The sequence below is a fragment of the Mytilus galloprovincialis genome, chromosome 6 (genome assembly GCF_965363235.1).
Source record: "Mytilus galloprovincialis chromosome 6, xbMytGall1.hap1.1, whole genome shotgun sequence".
In the NCBI taxonomy this organism is placed as follows: domain Eukaryota; kingdom Metazoa; phylum Mollusca; class Bivalvia; order Mytilida; family Mytilidae; genus Mytilus; species Mytilus galloprovincialis.
Window position 1 is genome coordinate 77,603,875 of NC_134843.1, and position 25,791 is coordinate 77,629,665.

At 32.2% G+C, this 25,791-nt stretch overlaps 2 protein-coding genes across 2 annotated transcripts; one reads left to right on the forward strand and one right to left on the reverse strand.

Annotated features, from left to right (window-relative positions):
• Positions 1–21: 21 nt before the first annotated feature.
• Positions 22–2,043, forward strand: LOC143078333 (uncharacterized). Its single transcript, XM_076253224.1, has 4 exons — positions 22–197; positions 653–804; positions 1,042–1,146; positions 1,342–2,043. Exons 1-4 carry the CDS (start codon positions 158–160, stop codon positions 1,564–1,566), a joined length of 522 nt encoding a protein of 173 aa, XP_076109339.1. The 5' UTR covers positions 22–157; the 3' UTR covers positions 1,567–2,043.
• Positions 2,044–11,444: 9,401 nt separating this feature from the next.
• Positions 11,445–18,885, reverse strand: LOC143080388 (uncharacterized). Its single transcript, XM_076256215.1, has 2 exons — positions 18,756–18,885; positions 11,445–14,504 (listed from the first exon to the last, which is right to left on the reverse strand). Exons 1-2 carry the CDS (start codon positions 18,844–18,846, stop codon positions 13,240–13,242), a joined length of 1,356 nt encoding a protein of 451 aa, XP_076112330.1. The 5' UTR covers positions 18,847–18,885; the 3' UTR covers positions 11,445–13,239.
• Positions 18,886–25,791: the final 6,906 nt, after the last annotated feature.

Below are 25,791 nucleotides of genomic sequence, written 5' to 3' on the forward strand. Positions count from 1 at the left end.
ACCGTTTCTTTTTTTATAGCTTCCATTTGTGCTCCTAACTGAAGATGAAAGAAAGTTCCTAGCACAGGCACACTTAGATGTAGAAAATGAAGAAGAAGAGATTGGTGAAATATTACCTGAACGTAACATAAATGAAGATGAAAATGGAAATTTGGAGATGTTGAGAAACATAAATGACAGAGATGTAACGTTTGAAGGTAAAAATACAAGTCTTTATTTACTCCAATAGTAATCTGAAAGGTTTTACTTTTTAAGGCCCTGATATTAGTTAAACAAAATTATTTTTAAAATACAATTTTATGAGAAAAATAAATGTAAATAGATATAGGAAGATGTGGTGTGAGTGCCAAGGAGACAACTCTCCATTCAAATAACATTTTTTTTTAAAAGTAAACCATTATAGGTCAATGTACGGCCTTCAACACGGAGCCTTGACTCAACAACTAGCTTTAAAGGGCCCCTAAATTACTAGTATAAAACCATTCAAACGGGAAACCCAACCTGCCAACGGTCTTATCTATATAAAAATCATGCATATTTTAAATTTACTGTGTTATCATGTTAATATATATGTTTGCGTTAAATTTGCCACTGGACGTTACACAACCATCGACTATACAGTTTAATTTGTTTAAACTTATTTTTATTAAAGAAGCCATGGATATTGTGTCGGAACCTTATGAAGAACACCAAGAAGTTCAGGAGACAAACAAAGGGAGGCAGTTGGAAAATGATCATATAGTTACAGAAACCGGAGATACATACTTCACTACGGAAACAAATGATATTGCACATTTAGAAGTCGTAAGTAATGTTTTAGTATGATAGAGTATTTCTGCTACTTTGCACATGTGTGCATAGTGTATGTGTGTTTTGAAAAAAAAAATTATACGCTAATTTAAAAAAAAATAGGTTGATCCGTTTTACACGTTTTCACCTTTGAATGAATTAAAACAAATCGAAATGAAAAAATCATGTAAATTAATTATGTTCTTTTTAAATTAAATTTTTTCCGACATATTTTACTTTATGTTCCTTCAGATGCAAAAGAATCTCGATCCCATGGAAGGTGCAAGTCCGTATTACAAGGAACTTTACAAAAGACGCTTTGTAAATGATGTCAACGATAAAGAAAATGCTATTCCCGTAAGTCATACATGCATATATGTAAATAAAAATATTAAATGTTAATTTATAAAAAAAAAAAAAAAATCTTATCCTTTTACTTTTTATGTATCTATTCATTATCAGTGCCAATGTGGTTTATACGACAGAAGTAATTTTAATATTTTATTTATTAATACAAATGGTTTAAAATTGCTTTATGATTTGTTTTTTTAGACTGGAGGAAAATCTGTTATGAATAGTGGGCTGATGGATTATTTTCAAAAACGTCAACTAGAGATATATCCTCTTGAACTGTTTTCTGACAATTATCAGGATATTTTCACTCCTACTATTGGGGAGTATTTGCAATTCAAAACAAATCTAGCTATGAACAAAGGGACGGCAGTGTTTACATCCGGTTTCTGGAGAGAAGGAATATGCCAAAACATAAAAAAATGATCCTTCTCGGGGAAAGATTTTTGTTTTTAAAGACATAATTACAAGTTTTACAATTGAACTAAATAGATATCAGCTAAGACCAAACAATTGATATATGCTCTATTGTGATTCACAAATATTGTAATTAAAAATATAGAGCACGTAACTTTTATTTTTATCAATTCAGAATGATTTTATTGATATTTAAAGTAACATATAATAGATAATGTGGTATGAATGTCAATTTAACAGCAATATGAGAGAATTTAGAGACAATTGAAGAACGCATAAGTTGCATACAAATAGTAATTCTTTACTGTCTTTTTAGTAAAAATAAATGTGTAGTTTAATTCTTCAAGACGGCATACAATAATAACACACACATGATTTTAACCACAAACATGGAGAAATTACTGTATAAAACAAAAATCATACAAGACCGTACTTAAGAAACAATATTTTAAATCAGGGACTTTCTTAGTTTCTGTTTAAATACAAGCGAAATAATCTAGCTAGTATAAAAAAGAAGATGTGGTATTATTGCCAATGAGACAACTATCCACAAAAGACCAAAATGACACAAACATTAACAACTATAGGTAACCGTACAGCCTTCAACAATAAGCAAAGCCCATACAGCATAGTCAGCTATAAAATGCCCCCGATAAGACAATGTAAAACAATTCAAACGAGAAAACTAACGGCCTTATTTATGTAAAAAAAATGAACAAAAATGTAACAAATGAACAAATGACAACCACTGAATTACAGGCTCCTGATTTGGGACATGCACATACATAAATAATGTGGCGGGGTTAAACATGTTAGCGGGATCCAAACCCTCACCCTAATCTGGGACAGTGGTATAGCAGTACAACATAAGAACGAAAGATTTACTGATACTTGAGCTCTTGTACACACATGTAAAACACATACCAACAAATTAATATTGACCTATGGAAAATGACTTAAAAAAAAAACTATAAAGCCGAAATTATTAGACGGGCATAAATTTGCGCATGGCTAAAAAAAAATTAAACATTACACAGTTTTAAAGACTTTTCTTTTATAACGGACATAAATTTGAGAAAAACGTCACAATTAAAATCGGCCACATATTTGAGGTCGAATTATTTTTTTAAGGACATAGATTTGCAAATGACGTTATGATTAAAAATCGGCCACAGATTTGAGGTCGAATAATTTTTTATGGACATAGATTAGCGATTGACGTCACGATTGGGCATATATTTGAGAAACGGACACAGATTTGAGGTCGTACATAAATCTGAGGTTTACATATATGTTAGTTTTTTTCAATAAGATGAAGATAAGAACGTTCCATTTTTACTTGGCCTATTTCTAAAATACAACTTGCCCATTATGAACTGCTTTTATCAATGTCACTTTTCCATATTTCGTTGTTTGAGGGTACGTGTTTCTAACTCGAATGTCAGGTCACTGTCATTATCAGTTAACTGTCTTTTATAGAAGTACGTTTAATTGAATGCAAAAGGTACGTCCTCTGATAAACTTTTGTCTCAGTCATAATAAAAAGTTGTTTTAAACTTAAACCCTTCATTTTCATCTATAATAGGGAAAAAAAACAAATTTTAATAATTAAAGAGATCTAAAGAGCATATCAGAGAAATTCAGCAATGTTTGTTTTTTATGTTTAATATGAATATTTTCTATATAAAATGGTGAGTTTGGCGTCAAAGGAATATGATGTCTATATTTCATCAAAATACACATGTGACATGTATCTTCATTTCAAAAGTGTTAGCCTTCAAACCTTTTCTGTTATGAGTCACGCGCACTGACGATTATTCTGTATGCGAATCATGCGTCTGGCTTACAAAATTTGAACTATAGTATCTATGATGATATTTAATAAGGCAAGTCATGCAGTTATGTCGTTTACATGTACCTTCTGTTACAACAGATCTTTTATTTGTTGAAATGTGGTCATGATAAACTCTTAAACTTTGTTGCTTTCTACTTTCAATTGGAACTTCCCATTGTACTACTTTATTTCTGATGTAAACAATACAGTTAGATTATGTTACATAGCCGTTTCTTATCTGTAAACGATAAATTACAACATATTGATACAAAACTAACATTTTAATTAATTAGACGACCATTGTTTTTTAGCCAAAGCATTTTATCCTTGGACAGTTTGTTAGTAGTTGGTGTGGATATTGTAAATTTGATACAGAAATCCTAAGGGATTGTTGCAATTTACTATCGCATCAGTATGTAATATATTCAGTCAACCGGCTCAAAAGCACCTGCCTGTATGAATCAAAGTCCTAGGTTTTAAGACCACTAATTTAAGATTACCTCAGCTGTATTTGGCAAAACTTTTAGGAATATTTGGTCCTCAATGCTCTTAAACTTTGTACTTTATTTGGCCTTTTATAACATTTTTATTCGAGCATCACTGATGAGTCTTTTGTAGGCGAAACGCGCGTCTGGCGTAATTATTAAGTTTATATCCTGGTATCTATGATGAGTTTATTCGTAGTGTATGTTCTATAGATTGAACCGTTATAATTTTCTTACATCTCATCATATCTATTCAAAACAAAAAGCAACTTATAATTGATATACATTAACTAGTCAAAAGTAATTAAAATGTATTTTTGATGTACGTATATAAACCGTTCAATTCAAAGTCTAGTTAATGATTGATTATGAAAGTGTAAAATCATTCGAAATGTTAATGTTTTTAGCGACATACATATATGGTATTACGGATATTTACTTGTTAGTATTGAAAAACTTCTGGTTGTCTGCTGTAGACAAAATCTTCGCTACTGGTGTACACAACAGTTAAAAAAATTAAGAAGTTTACAAGTCGATGTCATTGTTTGAGGAAGTTTCGTTACTGAGCGTATCAGCCAGTCAAATGGTCAGCTCTTATTAGAGGTTTCTCAACATCTTACGAACGGACGAAACTCTACGAAAGTATCGTTATTGAGCAGTAATTTTGTTATAATAAAATCCATAATAAATGTCTTCCGATACTGCAGTGTATTTAAAAGACAACAGTAAACAACTCAATATCCTTTTTTGCAACCTTGCATTTTATTGTTATCATTAAACATTCGTGTTCCAATTTATTTTCTGTTGTTGACTGATTCGTTTTCTTACGTCGAGTTCCGTTTGTTGACATGTCGTATATATGCGTTCGATTTATCTCCCTTATTTATTCAAAAAGAACATTTTTTTATAACGTCCTTGATTAAAAAAATCAAAACATCTAGTTTGCAATTGGTTGATTTATTGTTTGGTGTTTAACGTTCATTGGCAAATATTCCATTCACTTCATTGCGAATTTAGCGTTTGATAAGTGATTGAGTAACACAACTTTAATATATTTCATATATCCACACGTCCCTGCTATGGGTCCAATTGGTTTGAGTTACTATGAGTTTCATTTTTTCGTGTCGGAGAGTATCTTGGATAGATAGGTCGTAACATAGCTTTTTTATTTCTGATATTTATTGGGAATTAGTTTAAGAAATTTAAAGGTGCACTCTATCTATCGTTAGAAATAAAGTTTTGTGTGTTTTTGTTAAAATTATGAGTGCTACAGACCTAACAAAACTGGTAGTCGCATAGTTATCAAAGTATATATATTTATTTATCATATACCTAGACTAAATAACATATGATTTTTACTGTATGATAATAGCATTAAATTAACGTAAATTCCATATTTTTCGAATTGGTGCTTAGCGGGCTGATATGAAAAGTTTATCACATGCTTCGATTGTTATCACATGCCTATTCGTAACGTTATCACATGGCATTCCGGTGATACTCGGCAAATTCCGGAAAATACACCCAAATGCTACGTTTTCAGTGAAAACCATTACGAAATAGTGTACAAAACAATTATTTACTAAGTCTGATACTGAAAAGCATATTGTGTAAATTAATAACAAAAAAAAATAAAAATAAAAAAACAAACAAATTATTAGATAAATGCATTCTTTATAAGTTTCAAACATAATTTAGATAGAAAGGTTGACTTTTTTCAAACAGTGTTCATTATGTATATTGTTGTTTTTTTTGGTTTGTCGAGTCGTCCATATTAAAAATGTGTTCTGCTCTGCTGAGGCATATGGTAGAAAGATTTGATATCGAATGTACTAAATTTGGGTCCGACGTCCTTGAACTTTTCAATCTTTGAACTTATTTTTGGGAACCACGTAAAAGGATCAATATATGAATCTGTTATTTTTCTCCATTGTTGAAGCATATGATAAAAAGATCATAACATGGCATTTTTCATATCGCATGTATTATCATCCCTCGGTCAATATCAGCCCTCGAGCCATGCGGAAAGGCCATGATAACACAAAAAAAAAAGACACAATATATAAGTTTAAATATGTATTTCAATATTTTCCTTTATTTTTCTTGTTAAGTCTACCAATTTATAACAATATATCAATAAGAAGAGATCTTTTTGATTTTAGTGGTTGGGGCAAAGAAGTTATCCCGGAACTTATTGGGATGTTTTCTTTTCAAATTTAAATCGAAAGGCGTTCACTTCTAGATTTATTTTACCTTATGTCCACGAAAGAAATTTTACCGTTAATCAACTTCTATCTAAGATTCTTCTACCTAGTTCTTAATAGAATGACCCCCAAGGGTGACTGGGGTATAGAAATATGGTCACTTGGTCTTCTCCCGACCGGCAGTAAAACGCTTGCCGAAGTGGGGCGTCCGTTTGGCTTTGCGGGATGTGTCAACTTCGCAGTCACGTCTGGTCAGAAGGGGGACGTTAAATCCGATGCCTCTTGTAAAGAGAGTGCCACGCTCTTTGCACGTTAAGAACCCTTGCAACAACTCTTTGAGGGGTCCGTAGGTGGCCTGTTGCAAGGCAAAATTTCTGTCCCTATCCAATAAACCCTAATTTTCCAGTGGCAGTCCAAATTTCCCCGACCATCCTCCTAGATGGCCTCTATTACAACATCCTACCTATTGTATTTATTGTTAACTTGTTCTCGTCCTGAATATGCATGAAATATTTGCCACTGGACGTTAAGCAACCAACAATCAATCAATCTATCTAAGATTCAAAAAGATTCTTATCCCTTTCCATCCATAGATCTATATTTACCTTTTTCACATATACTAAATAGTGATGTTGTAATCATGTTTATTAAAATTTCTTGTACGATTACTGTCCTTTGATTAAATATTATATATTCTTCGTTTAAATTGATAGATCAGTAAGACTTTCAACTGTGTTGATTGAACAGTAACTTGTATATTATATATTATACACCTATTGACTGGGTGTGAGGGTAATAGCAAGTTTGTTGTCCCTGAGGTACCAACTATTGCTCGAGGCAAAGCCGAGAGCAATAGTTGGTATGCGAAGGGACAACAAACTTGATATTACCCGCACAACCAGTCATTAGGTGTTTTATTATACTGAACAACACAGCCATTAAGTGTTTTTATATACCAAATAACTAATTTTCTAAAAGTGTATATACCTTATCTGAAAGAAAGAAAAAATGTGACATAACTTTACATGCACATGATGAACTTTACTTTTTTTATAATTCGTTTTGTATTTATAAATATTTCATTAATTTCAATCAAGACTACAAATACTTGTGTTAAACTTTCCGTGCTTATTATAAATCCTAGTTAAAGTACACCAAACGCAAATTCACTTTTAATATACGGAGAGCGAACCCATATTATGAATAAGGTACTATATTTTAGATCTTTTAAAAAATTTCCATGAAGATTTCTTTCTCTTTTATAATTGCTTCTTGTAAGTGAAATTACAATCAAAACAAACAGATTCCACCGTTTACAATATAAGAGTGAGTTTGACGTTGCAAAGCATACGTAACCAAGCAGAGTAGTCAATGACATCATTATCGTCCAATGAAAAATAAGCATGGAAAAGTACGGCAAAGATGATTATGAAACTATTAACCGGGGCAATAGTCTTTGAAACTATTAACTGGCAAATTGTCTTTAGAATGAAATAGCACAACTATTTCATTTATTTTATATAGGAAAAAAACTCTTGAAGTATAATAATATATAATATCAAATAAATATAATATGTATTTGATTCAAAATGTTTTTAAAAAATCAAGCATGCATATTTTACATATAAAAGACATTTCAAAGGGAAGAAGAGCACAGCCGATAATCCAATATTTTAAGATAAATTACTGCTCCCTCTTTTCTCGTTACGGCAAGTTACGTCAAGTTAAGGCGATTTTCGTTCGTTCGTAAGATGTTGAGAAACCTCTATTGAAACGTCATTTTCTATTAATTTACTGTTGATAAAAACAAAGGAAATTCAAAAGTTTAAAATAAATCGTAATACCGCTGTTTTGGGTTAGGAGAGTGTTTAGCACCCCTGGGTGTTGCTAACCCATATCCCCGAACGTTGCTAGCCATTATCCCGGGGAAATTCACGCAAGTTTTCATTAGTTGTATGATTGCTCCTTGTGAAATATTGAATTCTGTAGATTATCCATGATGTTTGTAATCAAATATTTAATTCATTAACGATTTTGTCCTATTATGCCGATCATTTGCACTCATTTCATTAAATGCATCACTTGACTGCCCCATTTTTAAGGAATGGTACTACTTACCTATCTATGCAAATGACCCACTTTGATGTCACACCATCTATGACGTAACTTTCACAACATTGAGCGCCAAATTTGAATCAATCCAGTTTCTCTGTTATTGTATAAAAATACGTTTAATATTTGACTACCTGTAGGGTTCTACCAAAGGTAGTACCCTACATCCCGTAAAAAATATGCAAAATTTCCAAATTTCAATAAAACTTTTTTAAATAATGAAAAAAACGTTGTTTTTACGTTACACTTTGTACCCGAATATCCATAAAACTCGCCCGATTGGGACTTCGCCTCATGGTGTACTGGGGGTACTTCAGGGTGTTAAAATGCCCATATCTACGGATATGAACGTAGATAACTTATATTAAACCATTTGGTTCATTTCTATCTTGATACATTTTTTTAACTCTTTCTTGTTTTTCAATATCACACAATTTTGTTTTATTATAATACATTTTATGTCTGTAGGAATATTGGCTATCAATAACATCATGTATACCAAGTTTTCTTGTCCCGTGATCGAGAAGTATGCATACCCCACATATGAACACTGTGTGTAATTCTATAGTCATACGTATATCACACTTTCAAAAATAGACGGTATGTTTCTAAAATTCGGCTGGTTTTGTTGTTGTTTAAAAACCCATATCCCCTAATACCGCTCTATTCGAAGCATTCGATGAACTTCACACAAAGTGTCTACCAGCCTAGTTATGAATTGTTTGAACTTCTCTCCAGTTGTTGTGTCCCCATAATTAAACTCCATGTAATAGCACGGTATCAATAAGAGTTTTATAAAGCTGGTATAAACATCAAATGAAGTCCCTCCACATGATAAAAATTTAGTGTATAATACAGAGAGCGCCCGGCTTGCGGATTTTGCTATCTCTCGGACCGTTTATTTGTGTTCTTGGTCTCATTTAAAGTCATTCTCCATTTCATACACGAAGAATGAATACAGTTTCACATACTTTAAATCAATTACAATACCAATATTAAGAGCACGTATGTCTTCAGCTAGTTCATTCACATAAATAGAAAATAATGAAGGCGACATTTTACACCCTTGTTTTACACCAAAATTAACAGGACAAAAATCAGTCAAAAAATTTCCTAGCTTCACTGCGCTTTAAGTGGCATCATATAAGGAACGTTTAGCCTTTAGACATAACCCATTTATGCCTTTACTCATTAATGAATGCCACAATATATAACGGTTCACATTGTCTAATGCTCAATGTACATCTATGAAACAAACAAAGATGTTTTTCTTTTGAAGTTTTCTGTTCTTTATAATAGATTATAACACATAGAGATGAACTAAACAACTTCTGTTTTTTCAGAAACCGTTTTGATCTTCCGCTATAATGTCATTATGTTCGAGTCAAACATTAAATCTTTTGTTATATATCTGTATATATTTTGCAATTTGTATATGATTGAAATGGCACGGTATTCTAACGGGTTCAACGGATAAATTTTGGGTTTCGGAGTCGGAGTAATTATACTTGTGAGCCATTCTTCCGGCACTTGTCCTTCGGTAGAACAGAATTTCGTCTATACCAATGGCTTTACCTAGCTTCGCTTTATACACTGCGTCCTTAACTTCTTCTCTACTATGTTCACGGTTTAAGTCACTAACATTGATACCGTTTCTGTAGTTTTATTTATTCTGCACTCTGTTTTCTATATCTGCTTGAAACGTATCATCATAATTATTGCACACGTCGACACTATTGAATGACGATTCATACTCTGTTTTCCACCTTTTGAGCACGGTATCAGTGTCTTTCGTAACTTCACTGTTTTCCGTTTAAACCTGATATATACGTTGCGTTTTGCGTTCATTTGCTAGTCCCATCTTCCCCATAGATTTCCAGAAATCTTTCGTATTATGTCCCTCGAGATAATTTAACTGGGTTTGCTGTACTATTTGATACCTACGTGTTTTGATTTCCGGTTAAATGTTTCAAAGTTTTTCCGTCTTTGCACGAAATCAATATACATCGAAGCGTCGATTTATCGTTCGTTTTACAACCCGTCCATTCCTTTTAAGCATTGCGTGCTTTATCCCATAAATCTTGAAGCTCTTTATTCCAGTATGGTTTTCGGTTATTTTTATGTTGAGGTTTATTTGGAATATTTTGCTGCTGTTCTTTACATTGCTTTAAAAGTAAGTTATATTTCTTTAACCAATAAATTTAAGTTCTTTAAAGGCTAAATCAACGTCAAGTCGCCGATCTAAAGCATTTTCTAATCTCAAAATAGTATCTTTTAAAAGTTTTTGCCTAGGCTCATCTGAAAATAGTTCTAAACATAAAATTTTAATCCTGGTATCTATGATTAGTTTATTCGTTACATAAACCATTATATATAAACCTTTTCGGCGCTTTTAACCGTTCATTCTCACTTAATTGTTCAATTGTATCAGTGTTTTCGGCATATGTTGGTATTGTATGAATTTGGAAATATATGATATCTATGATTTGGTCATGTGGGGTAAGAATATAATCTACCACTGATTTTCCTTTAGAGGAACTATTTGTATAATTTTGTTTACCAATACGACCATTCAAAAAACATAAATTACAATCTACTAGAAATTCAAATACCACGATTGTTCCTTCCACGTACTGTCTGAAGATTGTTCGATATATCGTAACTTTCTCGTTTAACTGGCCAAAGGGGAACAATTCTGGTCACATTGAAAAGACTCATGGCCACGTTCACTCTGTGTAGTATTTGTATTTGTAACCATCTGATGAGTTAAGCCTTTTTCAACTGATTTTTATAGTTCTTTCATATGATGTACAATGTACTGTTAAGTCACTGTCCGAGGTTAGGGAGGGTTGGGATCCCGCTAACATTCTGCATGTATGTGCTTGTCCCAATTCAGGATCATGTAATTCAGTGGTTGTTGTTTGTTTATGTTTCATATTTGTTTAACGTCTATTTATTTTACATAACTTAGGCCGTTGGTTTTCTCGTTTGAATTCTTTTACATTGTCATTTCGGGGCCATTTATAGATGACAATGTGGTATGGGTTGGCTGATTGTTATAGGCCGTACGGTGACCTATAGTTGCTAGTTTAATTTCTGGGTCATTTGGTCTCCTGTGGAGATTTGTCTCATTTGCAATCACACCACATCTTCATTTTTATATATTGCATGTACAGAATCTGTGAATGACATGTCAAATATGAGTATGTGAAATGTTAATTCGTAAAAAAAACCATGATACTTTTATATGGACTCTTCGCATTTTTGATAAAAGGATTTTCTAAAAGCAGAGGTTACACTAATATGCCACAGTGAAAAAAAACAAATGATTACTACAACGAGCTTGAGGAACATTAGAAATTGGACAATAGTAAATGAGAACAAATTAATGAATCATTGACGATAACAAAATAATTTATATGTTACGCAAAACTTTTGAGCAGATATAGATAAATCGTACAAATGCATATTTATAAATAAAAACAGACGATCTAAAAGGAAAATATGCAGGTTTGTGTTAAGAATACGAACAAAGATAAGAAGTTGTTGTAGTACGACTACCATTTTACATTCACATCTCTGAAATCGATATTTTTGCAAATTCAAAATTGACAACAGTTGCTAATAATAAATTAAAGGTTATTTTATTATTTAATTATTCCTTGATAAATGTACAGCGTATATTTATTGTTTTGTCGACCAACTGATAACGTCAGGAATGACAAATCAAATCTTTGCTAGCAAATATGGACAACTCATAGCGTAGACTGGTTCTCTGTCCTTTATCTGTTTGGCTCTGAAATACCCGTATGTTGCAAGGGAGAGGACCAGCCTACTCATGGCGTAATGTCATTTGGTATCGGAATACCTTTTATTTTTAAATACATTGTAGAATTTCCTATTGAAAAGTTGACTTACAGCCTTCCGGAATTCTGATAAAGTATGGCATAACTTAGCCTTCTTTTATGAGCTCTATCAGTAGAGAATGCTTTTATCAAATTAATACTAATAGTCATGGTTAGCTCTGCAAGGATTTTTCAAAGCAGAACTTGAAGGAACTTATTTACTTTGAAACATAAAAATCACATTTTTGCTGCTATATTATGTTTACCAAATCCGATGATCAATTCGTAAAAATAACATTGTTACATTTGAAAAGGTTACTGCCCAAAAATAATTTGCCTTTAAAACCTTCCCATGAAAATAACAAAACCGCTTTGTTTGTCGAGTGTGTAATACAAAGGTGGATTTCCAATGAATTTCGAGTAAGAGATATCCAGAGAAACTTTTTTAAGTAATAACGGTTGTCTAATATTGCCTTTTAGTTTCACAACAACGTCGTGAAATGTGTCCGACACATAAATTTGCTGCTATCTTCCTTGATAAGATTTATGAAATCTGCATTGGTCTTGTTAAAAATGTCTGTTATTTGGTAAATAGCCCTTCAAATCCAACTTATTGGAAATAACAAACTTTGGCAGAGTAATGGCTATAGTTTTGTTCACAGGATTTAAGCAGTTTTTCAAACGCTTGTAATTTGTAAATGTCTTCAGGTAATATGATTAACATATCAAACTTGTCAACACTCAATGATAAAACTAAAACTTCTGATTCCCTTCGTTGCCCATATCTTACTTTTTGTATGCTCCTAATCATGTCTACAGCAACTTTTGTTGTTTTTGAATTGTTTGCTTTAACTGAAACGGTGTTAACAAACACTGAAACTGTTCGTTCTGTTGACACTTTCTTTGATATCAAACTTTCAAAGTTCTTCCTCGTATTTTCTATGGCTTCACCTATTCATTATCAGCGATTATCTTTTCGGATTTCTATTCCCTAGAAAAATTCTTTCCCCTTTTCTTTAACAGTCCGGTTTGACTATATATAGCAACTTTAAAATAAGAAAATTATGTAACTGCACATCGAATACTTGTAGTTTTTTTACTTTTGTTTACTGTATCTGACCGTTATTGCTGTTCCATTTTTCATTGATATATCGTTTTCGATGGGCGTCTTAAAATCTTGTTTCTAAAATGTTATCCTATTCTCAAAAAATCAACAATGGAGAAAATCTTCTAAGCACTTCCCTATAATCTCTAATTGTCCGCCTGTCTGTGGAACATATAGAGTATGAATGCGTGATCTTGCCATTGCAGCATGACAGTGTAGAAGAGTCATATGCCTGTGTACCACAACATGATAAACCACTAGGTTCATAAACAATTCCGTTACAACATGTGTGATGCAAAGGACTGTAACTCCTATCTCCACAACACCCTAGACCTCTTTCGGAATACAGTTTACCGGAACAACATGTTTGGTGCAAAGGACTGTAACCCGAGTCTCCACAACACTGCAGTCCACTGTGTGGATACAGTCTACCGGAACAACATGTTTCATATAAAGGGCTATAGCTCTCGCCTCCACAACTGTTACACTCTAACCCTCCTATTGGATACAGTTTACCGGAACAACACGTTTGGTGCAAAGGACTGTAACCCGAGTCTCCACAACACTGTAGTCCACTGTGTGGATACAGTTTACCGGAACAACATGTTTCATATAAAGGGCTATAACTCTCGCCTCCACAACTGTTACACTCTAACCCTCCTATTAAATACAGTTTACCGGAACAACACGTGTGGTGCAAAGGACTGTAACCAGAGTCTCCACAACACTGTAGTCCACCGTGTGGATATAGATTGCCAGAACAACATGTTCCATTCAAAGGATTGTATGTCGTGTCTCCACAACACTGTAGTCCTCTTTGTGAATACAGATTACCGGAACAACATGATTCATGCAAAGGATTGTAAATTTTGTGTCCACAACACTTCATTCCTCTTTGTGAATACAGATTACCGGAACAACATGATTCATGCAAAGGACTGTAAAACTTTTCTCCACAACACTCTAGATCCCTTTCTGAATAAAGTTTACCGGAACAACATGTTTCATGCAAAGGATTGTATGCCTTGTCTGAGCAACACTGGTAAAATGATTCTACTTTATCATTAATTGATCCGTCGCAACATTTCTCTGTCCTTGGGTCATAAATTTTCTCACCACAGCAATTACCGTTCCTTACTGGATATATCTTTTCATCGCAACATGTTTCATATTCCGGATTATATGCCTCGTCCTTGCAGCAGGACGCACCTTTCTTATAATGAATTTTATCTTTACAGCAAATCGCATTTTCTGAGTTATAAACCTCTGTTTTGCAACATGGCCATCCTCCAGGGACAGTTATCACACCATCACAGCAAGTCTGATACCGCGGATTATAAAGCTTGGATTCACAGTACTTCACTACAAAATAGATATAGATATGAGATTATCGAAACTGAATACTCTTTTAACAATGATTTAATACAAAAAAGAATTACATTTGCTCTTCAACAAAAGGAGAACTGCATACGAAATTGCATTATGGGGAGAGTTTATAACTTGAAGTTCGATTTATTAAGGATGTACTTAGGTGAGGTTTTGGAATAAGTGTCAAATGTTCGGACTCCTTGGTGTTTTTCCATACGATACAAGGTAAAAGATTTTGCCTCAAAACACCTATTTATCTTTTAACATAAGACCTAATAGCTCATAAAAGGTCATTTGTCAAAATTTAAGCATATTCTTGATTTTCTTTGTTTTGATTTGAGACCCAAATAATATCAATGCAAATATAAGGTAAAAGTCCGAGTCAGCATTTTCTCCGCCATATTTTATAAATAAAATATCTCAAAAATAAACTCATGATAAATACCAGGATTAAACAATTTATGTTCACGCCAGACGCGCGTTTCGTCCACAAAAGACTCATCAGTGACGCTCGAATCAAAAAATGATAAAAAGGCCAAATAAAGTACGAAGCTGAAGAGCATTTAGAACCCAAAAAAAACCTAAACGTTTTGCAAAATACAGCTAAGGTAATATATTCCTGAGGTAAAAAAGCCTAAGTATTTCAAAAATACAAAGTTTTGTTAATAGTTAACTTATTGTTATAAAAGGAGCCCCATGGCCTATCTATATTTTTAGCTTATTTTTATCCTCGACAAATACTTTTTAAACTTAAAGTATCAATTTTGAATTCTTGATTTATCTAATTTTACCTTAGATCACTTTAGTACATCCTTCATATAACCGATATCCGTTAGTGCATAAAATTCGTTCACAATTAATTGGAGCAAATGCCACTTTTGTGTTGTGAAAAAGTTGAAATTTTCGTTTGCCTCAAATATGATATGAATTCCATAGCTAACATGGCATTCATATCCTAGGTATTTGTTCATTTGATTTGCACAATGTAATTTCGGTGTTTTAGATTTAATCATCTCACTTAGTTGTATACTGAATATTATAAATAATATGAATAAAATGAATATTATAAATAGTATGAATAAAATGAATTTTTATGAATAGTATGAATAGAATGAATATTATAAATAGTATGAATAAAATAAATATTATAAATAGTATGAATAAAATGAATATAATAAATAGTATGAATAGAATGAATATTATAAATAGTATGAATAAAATGAATATAATAAATAGTATGAATAGAATGAATATTATGAATAGTATGAATAAAATGAATATTATAAATAGTATGAATAAAATGAATATAATAAATAGTATGAATAAAATAAATATTATAAATAGTATGAATAAAATAAATATTATAAATAGTATGAATAAAATGAATATTATCAGTTATATCAAATTAGAGATAATCAAGCCTTTATCGTCTTCCATCTAAAACTAACGCGCCCTTTGTAAATATTTACAAAACAGTGGTGTAATGCACAGGGACTCGGTAAGAAGAGAATTAGTAAAATTTTAGTGAATATTTTTCAATTATTATTTTTTTCATGTCATGTCAATTTGTATTACATTACGTATTCATTAAACGATGTCATCGAAATAGTAGCTACCTAAAATGTAAATAGATATAAGAAAAGATTGTATGAGAGCCAATGAGAAAACTCGCCATCCAAGTCACAATTCGTAGAAGTAAACCATTATAGGTCTAAGTAAGGTCTTCAACACGGTGTCTTGGCTCACACCGAACAGCAAGCTATAAAGACACCCCTAAAATGACTATTGTAAAACCATGCAAACAGGAAAACCAACGGTCTTATCTATATATAAACAAGAATGTGTTCATAGTACACGGATGCCCCACTCACACTATGATTGCATCAAACATCAAACGAATGAATACAACTATCATATTCCTGACTTGGTGTAGGCTTTTTGTATAAAAAGACCTGAAAAATCAGAAGTGCCATATTCTTGTGTCAGAAATATTAGATTTTATCAAGACAAACTGGAAATCCGTCTAAAAAAATATTTTCCATTCATTAATATAGATTGTGTGTTATATTTTGTTTTATCTGTCTTCTGATATTCTATACATCAAAGTGTATTCAATTTGTTATGAAGCCATTCGATTTTTTTTAGGGATTACCGTTGTAGTTAACGCAGCAACCGGGAAGTTTCAGAAAGGTAGATGTATATCCAATTTCATCCATGTTGTTGAAACACGGCATTTTTGCCAATTACGTTGCTTTCACCGGGAAAGATGTGGTTTGATTGCCAATGAAACAACTCTTCACAAAAACACAATGACACAGAAATTATAAAGTAAAAGTAATAGAACAGTTATTTAATTGAATATAGAGACAGCTCTCTCACAAACCAAAATCCCTCACTGTAAAAATATAAGGTCATACACTACAGACACGGGGACACATTCTTCTGCATCCGCACAGCACTAGTAACAACCCCTACAGTAAATATAAAAAGAAGATGTGGTATGATTGCCAATGAGACAACTCTCCAGAAGAGACCAAATGACATATTCTTGCTTCAAATAGAAAAATCTTTGAAGAAGGAAATGAGTGGCTATTTAAGATAAACAGTCACAAAAAATATTTTAAATCATATTTTTTTAAATACAAGTATGCTGGGTGCGGGAATTTCTCGCTGCATGAAGACCTATTGGCGAACATCTGCTGTTGTCTGTTATATAGTCAGGTTGTTGCCTCTTTGAAACATTCCCAATTTCAATTCTCGATTTTTTTATAAAATGGCGACTAAGATTCCTTCATGAATTTTCAGTATTTGGAAATAGATGGTGATCAGGACATTGCTAGGGGAAAAAACAAAAATTGATACCAAAGTTGAATGGTCAATAATGTATTACAAATAGACATGAAAAACGGAAAAAAATGAAAAACATTTATTAAAAGTGTTTAATAAATCTAGACGAGTCCCTGTGTTTTTTTCAAGGTAAATAAAATATGTAATAAATGGGAGGGATAAAAATAATCATGTTGCAAAGAATTTTACTGAAAGCAGTTTAGATTAAAGTTATTAAATTCGGGAAAATTCAACCTCTAATACATGTCTATTGTAAAAAATCTTGAACAACCTCGTTTTGTTTCTTTATTCTCATTTTGAATCTGGTTTTTGTTAAGCAATCGACATTTTGGCTTTTTTTATATAGAATTTAACAACGATTACTCTTCTGATTTTCAAACTAAAAAGGCTGAACAAAAACCAAAAAACACATATAAGTGACCGATATACGGACAAACTGTTAAAACAACTAAAAAATTGGCATATTGCAAATTTATTCAAGGGCAGCCGCATGAATAATCCTATAAAAAATTGCTGTCGTTATAACGCAACATGGCCACTATGCCAATTAGCAAAGTACTCACATTTTGCCATGTGTCAACCAGAGACCAAAAGGACAATGAAGAAAACAAATATAAAACTATTAACTTCTAGTTCATTTGGTCTCTGGTGTCGTATTTACAATCATACCACATCTTTTTTTCATATATATAGATATAGATCGAATTATGACCTTTAACAATACGTTTGCTAAAACGTCCAGTGGGAAATAGTTCATGAATGCCCAGGACGATACATTGAATGAATCTGTATTGCATTAGCAACAACATTGCTTTAGCATGATACAAGGTATATACATGATATATGACAAATATGACAGAATACAGAGAACAATTAAATAAATTAAATAATGCAGAGATCACTTAAAATAATACGAAAAACATACTAACTGATAATTTGCAATCTTAGTTTCCATGCAGCTTTAAGATAATTACATAGATTTTTAGTAAAGCTTTTTGACCCAGCTTGTAACAGAAAAATTAGCTTATAATAACGTGGGCTGTCCAATAACCAAACAACTTATTTATTTGTATTATTCATTTTAATAGGTGTTCAGTCATGAAGTCATTAATTATAATACATGTACGTGTATTCATGTAAATGACATCTTGGTAAAATGGCGCAGTTAACATTACCAGACATTGTCGTAATTGGTACATTTTTAAAATAATATTTAGCGCTAATTGATTCCTGATATATATTTATCGTTTTATTATGAAAAAAATATGGTAGAAAAGTTACATAATATTTTATTAAATTCTATGAGAAAAAAAATCCGTATCACATTTGAAAAAAAGGACAAATCAAATTCAATACACGTAAATAAATAATACTATCTAGATAATTTGTGTAACTTACTGTGTGTGTATGCACCTCTACCTCCTGCTCCTGTTATTACATGTAATTGCGATAAGATTATCATCACGATGAAGTAAATTGTCTCTTCCATTATAACATTAATTATGATTATGAAATAAGAATTAACAAACCAAACATGAATCTGATATAATTTATGTGTTTATTTTCATCCGACTGACTGTCATCACATTAATGTAGTGTAACTGTTGTCAAGATATGATTATGTCAACTTAATGTTATTCCTAATGTAAATCAAAAGTACTTTTGATTTTAAAATATGTGTAGTGTGTTCAATGTATTTCAAGAAAACTATTTGTCAAGGATACGATATATCATGTAGTTCTATTTACAAATACCAAATCGAATGAAAATATACTTCGCAGTATCATGTTTACGTATGTCACTTTGAATTTGAATGATTTATGTTAAATAAATAATTTAAACAATTTTATTTTAAGAGAATTTAACAAACAAAAATCAAAACAAAAAACAGGACATTAACATAGTGACATATTGGTAACTTCCTTTACAATATATTTAGTAGTGTTCCTTCCTTTTCGAGAGAGCAAATGCTTCAGTTCAGACATGTTAGATATAACTGCTGTTGATTGTACGCGGGTATATTTACTTTCGAACACTTCTTGTTTTTGAATATAAAAGCATTAATTCAAATATATTTGATAAATTCTGGCGTAAAAAGATGATTTTTAAAATCAGTTCGACATATATAAAAAAGAAAAGAATATGATGCGTACAAACACGCATTCGTCCTCCGTCTCATATTTTTTTCAACCGAAGCAGTTGAAAAATTAAAACTGATCATCTAGCTGTGCGAAAGTGTATTTACAATTTTGTACACTATTTTGCCCTGCATTTTTAGCGGCAGTATATCTTTTTTTTTTTTATTTTATCTAAAGCTTTCTAGTATTTTCTGAATCAATGTAAGTTATGGCAAAATTTAGCCCCCTCCCCTCTCCCCGGGGCCAAAATCGAAATAATGGCCAATAATGGCTTTTAAGTTTGGTTTTGATGTAACTTTGGTTCATTTATATATTTCGGAGTTTAGGGTGACGTCCATCTTCACTTAATCTATAGTATACATTATCGAAAGGGCCTCCGGGTGCGGTATTTTCTCTCTGTGTTGAAGACCTAATGGTGGACTTTTCGGATTTTTGGTCGGGTTGTCATGTCTTTAGTCCCCGCTTTCATTCTTAATTTTATCGTGATTCTTGGTATTATTTAGGAATGATTTACTCTCCCCCCTCCTTCTTTATAAATTAAAAGTGCGTTGCATGATAGATAATGGGAAAACATAATCCAAATGACTTCTAAAAAGTAAGAATAGGTCACAGTACGACCTTCAACAAGGAACCATATAGTCAGCTACAAACCTCTACGACATTGCAAATATGTAATAAATGCAAACGAAAAAACGAACGTCTTGATTTACGACCATACATTTAAAAACGTGGTATAACAGACACCAACCACTGACAACTACTGCTGAGTACATGACAGGCTTCTGTCAGATACAGAATGTGACTGCGTTTAAAATGTCAGCGTTTAACACTCCACCCACCTCGGACCATTGTGTAACAACACAATGCAAAAAAAAACCTTAAAATAATCCGTTTGAAATAGCTTGAATCATTCGATTAGAACGAAGCACAAAAACAACTAGCTTCAAGACTTATCTTATCTTCAAGAAAGAGCAAGATTGTGATATTCTCATGGCAATTTGGCTTCTTTCACCTATAAAAACTGACAGCTACGAAAAAGCACAATAATGCCGAAAGTGGCGTTGAATACGAACTAACCAATCAAACAAGCAATCCAAATAATATAAAGTAAAATACGCCATAAGTACTGTAGTCCGAGAACAGCATGCCTTCTTGCAACGCCAACTTTTAATATCGACATGGTTTGGGACCATTATTTTAAATAGCTACACAGGAAAAGGCTTTACAATAACAAATCAATGAATTTCCTCGTCTTCTGAATCTCTAAAATATTAAAAACTATTTAAATACATATATTACACTGTTTTTGTTTATATTTATAATGAGATGTGGTATGAGTGCCAATGAGACACTAATGATAGTTCAACTGAAGTGGATGAAAGCAATTATAGGCAATCGTATGGCTTCAACAATGAGAAAAACCAATGCCGTAAAGTCGGCTACAAAAGGCCACGACATGAAATATATAAACAATTCAAATGCAGGGTTTATCTAGTTTGAAGTCACCGCCCCTTTTCCATAACATGGGATAGTGGTGTAATAGCACAACACAAGACCAAATATGCAAAACAATAACAAATATGAGAAACAGCAAAAAACGACCACCGCTCAGTTATAGACTCTTCGCTTGGAAGATACGCATAAACAATCTGGTGGAGTTAGACTAGTTTGCTGACGCCAAACAGCATTAAAAATGTAGTTACAACAGTTTTATAAGTATATATACAACTTTTTTTTATTCCTTGGCAATTTATCGCTAACCTGATTCATCAGCATGTGGTTGTCGATGATGTCAGAAGATGATTGGTCAAGTGAAAAGTTCATTTCCTTTCCCAGCCCCCCAGCCTTCTGTATGAGTCGAAATGTATTAGGTATTAGGCAGCAACCATTTGATACTCGGGAGGGGGGCTTTGGCTATGGATTTTTTTGGGGAAAAAAAGTTTGTTTCCAGTTTTTGGAGAAAAAAAAAATGTTTTTGACCCTGAAAAAAAATAATCTTTGTTTCTCCCTCTGCTGCCACTACATGTAATGCTAAAATTGAAAGAAAAAATTGTTTTCGACTTGTCGCCAAACAAATAGATCGTTTTTCGCCGAAGGTGAAAAAAAAGTTCGTCCAGAAAAAAAATCCATAGCCGAAAATCAATGCTTGCTGCCTTAGATATATTTGTATGACGTACTAGGGAATGTGAAAGGTACTCGAAAGGTGTTTTCGCGTATCAAAAACAACAATCCTACTATTACTTATTGATTTTATTGAAGTTGTCAAATTAAAATTGAGCAATTACTTTTGTCAGTATCCGATATCTTGTTGTATTTTGTTTGTCTCAAGTTACAGTTTCCTGTGAGTTCGACCCTTTTTTTTTTTTTTGCCCTGGTTTGTGGTAACTGTTTAATTTTTGGTGAAGTGTTTTTTTGCCTTGTTTTTCGGTTTGGTTTCTTTTCTTTGCAAAAATGTTCCGACCTATTATTTTTTCTGTAACAATAAGGAAACTAATCACATGAAAAAAACATCCTTGTGTACAGGAAGTGATAAAAGTTCTCATAAAAGTCACAGGAAACAAATTACCAACAATCAAACGCAATTCTAGCAATCGATGTACCATGAAAATAAAATTAATTAGCAAACACGTTCATATGTAAATGAATGCATGTTTCCACTCATTTGTAAGGTTTTTAGTGTGGGTTTTTTTTTTTTTTTTTTTTTTTGTGTTATGTGTTTTATACAATGCTGACACATTTTCATGTCAGTTATATTAGCTTCAACAATATTAATGCTGCGAATGTCAACTTAATGTATTTTCGCCAATATATAAAACACGATAAACTTTTTTTACAGATGTGCTCATTTAACCTTTATAGCTACATAATGCATGACTGTTTGTGAGAAATGAACATGCAGAAGTGAATTGTCTTCCTTTTATCATTTTTCATTTATCATTTATTTGTTTAAGATATGAAGGTTGTTAATATAGGTTACAAGAGCGCAATTATTTGTAATGCATTTTCCATAGGCCCCAGTGGTATTCATAAATTTATTTCTTGATGACTAAACAAACTAGATAAAATTGCATGTGTAGCAGATCCTGTTAAGATGTCAGTGTTTTATTACAGAAAACATAAAGTATATGGTCATTCAGCAAAAAATGCCCTAAAATGCAGTTGTTACGGAAGCTTCCATATTCAGCACTAAATTAGAAAGATTAATTTTGAATGAGTCCTCAGTTAATAAAAAAAATATATATTCTACACAATGTCATTGTAAATTGTGTATTTAATTTTCACCTATTTTTAAACTTAATGGATAAGCTGTGAATTGAAAAATAATTCCAACCTGCATCATCCAATCAGAAGCCTCAGTATTTTTATTCTGAGTACCATCTTTGGGGAGGGGAGGTAAAAGAAAATGCCGATTTAATGTAAACATGTAATTGCGCTCTTGTAACTTATACTGATGGGTTGAACCTAAATGTTATCCTTGAGTTCCTACATAAAAAAAAAGAGTTCCATATAGTCCTTAGCATGGTTAGTTCGACTTACCGAATTCCACCTTTTTTTACAACGATATTTTCGAGCATGTCACCATCGGAGAACTTTTTAATATAATAAATCGTGTTTGCACGAGCATAATTATTTAAAAGGAAATGTCTGTTTAGATTTAAAATGTTTTAACAAAGTTTTTGACAGAACCTTTGAACAGTTTGTCATGATTTTTAAACATAATTACCTGATTTTCTCGATGTATTCGCATTATATGTTTATTCGAGTACAAGGTCGGTTTGAATTTGTCATGTAACTAAAATATAATTAATTTGAAGGTATCACAAATACATGTTCCAGTGGAAATTATTACGATCAGTTGAAAAAAAAGGTGGTTTGTACGAAAGTAATTTGTTCACTTGGCAACATTTCAAATCAATTTTATATAAAACTCCTTCATATAAATGCTGTTCTTACAGCGTGCTACATTAAGAAGAAAATGATAACATTAAACGGTAATGAAGGTTTATTTGATTTTATTATCATTATTTCTGTTTCACAAAATATTTTTGTCCCTATCTTTGTCTCTGGTGAAATAGCCATGTACCAATTGCAATTGTATTTAGGAGAGGAAAACCTTACGGGACGCCTACATTGTATGCACACATTTAACAATAGTCGTTGTATCTTTAAAAGTGAACCAGAATATGCATTATAAGATCAGTTACGATTAAGGAGAATTTGTAACCAACCATTTAACACTTCTTTCTGCGATCGATCCGGTTTTTTTTCTTTATTTTTATGCTTGGGCTCAGGATTTATCTGTAATATTTGGTGAACTGTTTTGCGGGCATGTTTTTCTGTCTGTCGTTTTCTGTTCTTTCCAATATTGTTGTCTGTCTTTTTCGATAGATGTATGATATTTCATCGCCCTATTGCAAACTTCCCTTTTTAGCTCACCTGGCCTAAAAGGCCATGTGAGCTTTTCTCATCACTTGGCGTCCGTCGTCGTCGTCGTCGTCGTCGTCGTTAACAATTTTTCAAACATCTTCTCCTCTGAAACTACTGAATGGATTTGAATGAAACTTAGCATGATTGTTCCTTAGAGTATCCTGCACAAAGTGGTGTGCTTCGATTTTTGATCCGTCAAAAAACATGGCCGCCGTTACTTAAAATAGAACATAGGGGTCAAATGCAGTTTTTGGCTTATATCTCAAAAACGAAAGCATTTAGAGCAAATCTGACAGGAGTAAAAATGTTCATTAGGTCAAGATCTATCAGCCCTGAAATTTTCAGATGAATCAAACAAACCATTGTTGGGTTGCTGCCACTTAATTGGTAATTTTAAGGAAATTTTGCAGTTTTTGGTCATTATCTTGAATTTTATTATAGATAAAGATAAACTGTAAACAGTAAAAATGATCAGCAAAGTAAGATCTACAAATAAGGTAATATGACCAAAATTGTCAATTGACCCCTTAAGGGGTTATTGTCCTTTAATGACAATTTTTCACAATTTGTTCATCATATTTGCTAACTTTAAAAAATCTTCTCCTCTGAAACTGCTGAATGGATTTGGATGAAACTTAGCATGATTGTTCCTTAGATTATCCTGCACAAAGTGTGTGCTTCGATTTTTGATCCGTCAAAAAACATGGCCGCCGTTACTTAAAATAGAACATAGGGGTCAAATGCAGTTTTTGGCTTATATCTCAAAAACGAAAGCATTTAGAGCAAATCTGACATGGGGTAAAAATGTTCATTAGGTCAAGATCTATCAGCCCTGAAATTTTCAGATGAATCAAACAAACCATTGTTGGGTTGCTGCCACTTAATTGGTAATTTTAAGGAAATTTTGCAGTTTTTGGTCATTATCTTGAATATTATTATAGATACAGATAAACTGTAAATAGCAAAAATGTTAAGCAAAGTAAGATCTACAAATAACTCAATTTGACCAAAATTGTCAATTGACCTCTTAAGGAGTTATTGCCCTTTAAAGACTTTTTTTCACAATTTGTTCATCATGTTGACTTACTTTAAAAAATCTTCTCCTTTGAAACTGCTGTATCAATTTCAGCCAAACTTAGGCTAAATGAGTTTTAGAGTTTCAGAGTATCTAGTATAAATTTTATATTTCATTTCCTTGTATGTCAAGAAACATAGCTCCTATGGCTAAAATAGAACATAGGAGAAAATGATTTTTTTTTTTGCTTTTGAAGAAAATAGGACGATTCAAAGAACATTTAAATAAATTGAAATGCCAAAATAATCATTGATATGAGATTAAACCAAAAAAAATCAGGTGAGCGATTCAGGCTCTTGAGAGCCTCTTGTTTACTACTTTATCTCAATCCAAACTATAACCATCACCCATGTGTGTTTGAGAAAAATAAACATTTCTGTGAATGCATCTTCCATGGAAAAGGCAAGTGTTAAAAAATATAATAAAAATGATAGTTCTCAGCGCGTTTTCTCAAGCTACAACGTATGGCAAAATGACACGTTTTGTATGGATTATACAGGAAAAAGGCATATTTTTTTTTTATTAGAAGCTAAACTAAATGATAGAATTGTTAAATAAAATACTAAAAGATAGCTTTAAGACAATGCTTTGGGAATATCAAAAGAAAACATAGGATCACTAAATTCTAGTAGAAAAGCCAATAAGAAGAAAAATCACCAAACAGCCAAACGCAAATAAATTGTATACCATATAATAACTTTTAATTAGTAAGCATGTTCTTATGTAAATGAATACATGTTCCACTCATTTGTAAGTTTTTATGGGGGATTTATTTTATTTAGTGTGTCATATG

Excerpts from the sequence above, each read along its gene's own strand:
- LOC143078333 (XM_076253224.1), top strand. The coding sequence starts at position 158 with ATGTTGAGAAACATAAATGACAGAGATGTAACGTTTGAAG. Across the intron at positions 198-652 it reads CAGAGATGTAACGTTTGAAG|AAGCCATGGATATTGTGTCG; the intron begins GTAAAAATACAA and ends TTTTTATTAAAG. Across the intron at positions 1,147-1,341 it reads ATAAAGAAAATGCTATTCCC|ACTGGAGGAAAATCTGTTAT; the intron begins GTAAGTCATACA and ends TTGTTTTTTTAG.
- LOC143080388 (XM_076256215.1), bottom strand. The coding sequence starts at position 18,846 with ATGGAAGAGACAATTTACTTCATCGTGATGATAATCTTATCGCAATTA. Across the intron at positions 14,505-18,755 it reads TAGAGGTGCATACACACACA|TGAAGTACTGTGAATCCAAG; the intron begins GTAAGTTACACA and ends TCTATTTTGTAG.